This window comes from Acartia tonsa, chromosome 8 (genome assembly GCF_053477335.1).
Source record: "Acartia tonsa isolate MP-2025a chromosome 8, ASM5347733v1, whole genome shotgun sequence".
NCBI lineage: Eukaryota > Metazoa > Arthropoda > Copepoda > Calanoida > Acartiidae > Acartia > Acartia tonsa.
Window position 1 is genome coordinate 48,015,611 of NC_137267.1, and position 3,038 is coordinate 48,018,648.

Here is a 3,038-nt window from a genome sequence, read left to right on the forward strand (position 1 = left end):
ATAATCTTATGATTGTACATTTTTATATTCGTAGAAAGCTGGATATAATACGATGCTAGATCTAGTTTTTTCGTATGGATGAGAACCGGTTCCTATCCACCGGATTCGAATGAATACGAGAAATAAAATTCTGCTTATCAAGTTCTGACACTCTACAAAAGGTTTTCTTTTGTCCTACAGTCTGATTTTAGGGCTTCGCTTTTATGGATGTTACCATCCTTGTTTCTTCATATTTCCTAAGAAGCTTTTTAAAAGCGAAACTTTTCTATAATTAGGGTAGGTCCGTCCGAACGTCCGTCACAAACGGAAAGCTTTTTTTCGTTAATTTAGGCATGTTAGAATTGTCCTATCGATTTCAAACTTTGCATGGTGATTCCTTTAGTAGTTAGGTACGATTTAAAAAGCGTAGCAACTCTATAATCATTACAAGAATGTCCGTACGTCCATTTTAAACATGTTGATTTTTTCTTTTTAAACAACAAATTTTTATGTGATCTAATTATCCGATTGATCTAATTTTTGGTATATTGATTCCTTGGACAACAAAGTACAGTATTACAAGCAAAGCAACTCTATAATCAAGTCCTAAAAATGTAAGTATGTCCTTAAACATTATCCTGTATCAAGCAGTTTTTTAACAAATTTACTTACAATTTTGCTTCGACTCTTTACATTTATATTCTGATTATTCAAGTTCAGACACTATATAAGTGTCAATGTCCGTTTGTCCTACCGTTTGCAGTGCTTCGCTTTTATGGATGTTGTCATTCTTATTATTATTGCAAGGTATTTTTCCATGAAAAAAGAAATAGTCAGCTTTTTAAAAAGATTGGATATGGAAATTTTAAAGACTTTAGGGGGCAACGTTTTGTTGTAATAATGATCTTTTTATCTGCCCCCAATTATTATCCTAGATTTATTTCGATTGTTGGCTATTCCTTATTCCTGATAAAAAGTTATTTTGTAAATAATTTCAATAGTATTTCCAATACATACTAATATGTGACGCTTTTCTACGGATGTAGTAATCGACAATCAAAGTCCATAAAACAATGGATATAGAATATACGTGGATATTATTGTCAGGAAAACTTATATTGAACAGTTCGTTCCAGTAGAAGTGGAGGGGATTTGTAAAAGGGGTGGATCGTATTTTAGCCAGCTTCGGATAAAGTAATCCCTAATCAAAGTCCGTAAAACGTTCAAAAAGCAAATCAAGTCAGGAATCTAAGTACATGTACATACCCAATGATTTGATTATATACAAAATTACCTCTTCTGTAGATTACAATTAGTGGTTGAAACATTTGGACAATCAACTTAATGAAACAACCTTTCAAAAGTTGTTATGTAATGAATAAGAAATCGTTCTTATTAAACTTTGAGGACTAGTGTAATAAAAAGCCCAATGTCACCTCCCTCCCTAAAAATTAGTGGTTAGCTGGTAAAGACAGACAGACAGATAGACATTATACTACTTTGTATGCTAGATAGAGAAAGAAAATATCTTTTTATTCTTTTTTATTTATTCCTGCTCAAAAGAAAATATTTATGAAGAATTTATCAAATAAAAATAAAATATTATCATATTACGTTGTTTCATAATAATACATTTTTGGAGCTAGTACAGTTCTTGGTAAATGTTCCTTTATAACGATTATCTCCATAAATCTATGAAGTTTTAAGGCTGCTAGCTGTCAAACGGCTAAACGTACATGTTATGCCCACACACCGTTTTAAAAAAGCCTACATATAATCATAAATAGTCGATTCCATTGATGCACAGGGAAAGCTTCACTGAAAAATGAACGCGTGAAATAAGTCTGTTTCGCGCATTTATGTTCAATGCAAGATACTGCTTTATTAAGTAGTGATTATTCCCGATTTTTTTAGGCCTTCTTTTGTCGGTAAAAGAGATAACCGTTATCGGGAAAATTTCACCGTGAACTGCACTAGATTCACATTTTTTATGATAGAAAATTTAAAAAAAATATAACATATACAATTATGGATAAAAAAAACTTAAGATTAAGAGAATCTTTTAGTTGATTTTAGAGTCGTTTTTGTAAGAGTTTATTATGATTAGTATGATTTCCTTATCTAGTTTGTTTAATCTAATTGTATAAAGACTCTAAAATCTACAAAAAAATATTCCAATAGTTATTATACTAAAAAGTTTTCTTCATAAGTGATTTTCTGACTTCATGGTTCTGTAATAAGATTGTTGTTAACAGATTTTTTGAGAATAAAAGCAGTGATCTAAAGGGATAAGACAATGGTTATACACTAAATTACCCCTTCTGTAGATTTCAATTAGTAGTTGCATCGTTTGAACACCCAACTAAATAAACTAACAAAATAAAATTCAATAAAAGTCCCAAAAGTTGTTAGGTTAATAGAATAGTTATTTCTGGCATCGTATTATAAACAGCTTTCCGCGGATATAGAATGTTCAATTATAAGATTAAAACCAGTTTTTTTACTCCCGAGGTGCCAAAGGCACGGGATAAAAAAACTGATTTTAATCTTATGATTGTACATTTTTATATTCGTAGAAAGCTGGATATAATACGATGCTAGACGTAATTTTTTCCTATGGATGAGAACCGGTTCCTATCCACCTGATTCGAATGAATACGAGAAACGTTATTATAAAACTTTGGGGACCAGTGTAATAAACAGCCCAATGCCCCCTCCCTCCCTGGAATATCTGAGATGCACTAACCCAGCAGGATCGAGTACCTAATTTGTCTTAACAAAACACGCGTAATAAGAGGGGCGATGGGGTTTCTGTGCTCATCTAATCAATTTGAGGGAAACCGCCCTAGAATCATCTGTTAAAAACTATCCTGAAGAATTGACTCTTGAAGTCGGACATCCACAGGTTCTGGTACCACCATGTCATCACTTTCTATCTTTATTTCTTCTTCATTGTCCTAGATAGATAGATATACAGATGTATAGATAGATAGATGACATCCTCAGGTTCTGGTACCACCATGTCATCACTCTCTATCTTAATTTCTTCTTCATTATCC

At 32.2% G+C, this 3,038-nt stretch overlaps 1 protein-coding gene across 1 annotated transcript in view; it reads right to left on the bottom strand.

Annotated features, from left to right (window-relative positions):
- Positions 1–1,508: 1,508 nt before the first annotated feature.
- The window catches only part of LOC145327176 (zinc finger protein 277), a 34,898-nt gene continuing 33,368 nt past the window's right edge, over positions 1,509–3,038 (bottom strand). The window contains exons 19-20 of the mRNA XM_080170745.1: positions 2,850–2,936; positions 1,509–2,210 (exon numbers count right to left, since the gene is read on the bottom strand). Coding sequence (XP_080026871.1) covers positions 2,169–2,210; positions 2,850–2,936 — 129 coding nt within the window. The 3' untranslated portion in view covers positions 1,509–2,168. The remainder of the gene's footprint in view (positions 2,211–2,849; positions 2,937–3,038) is intronic.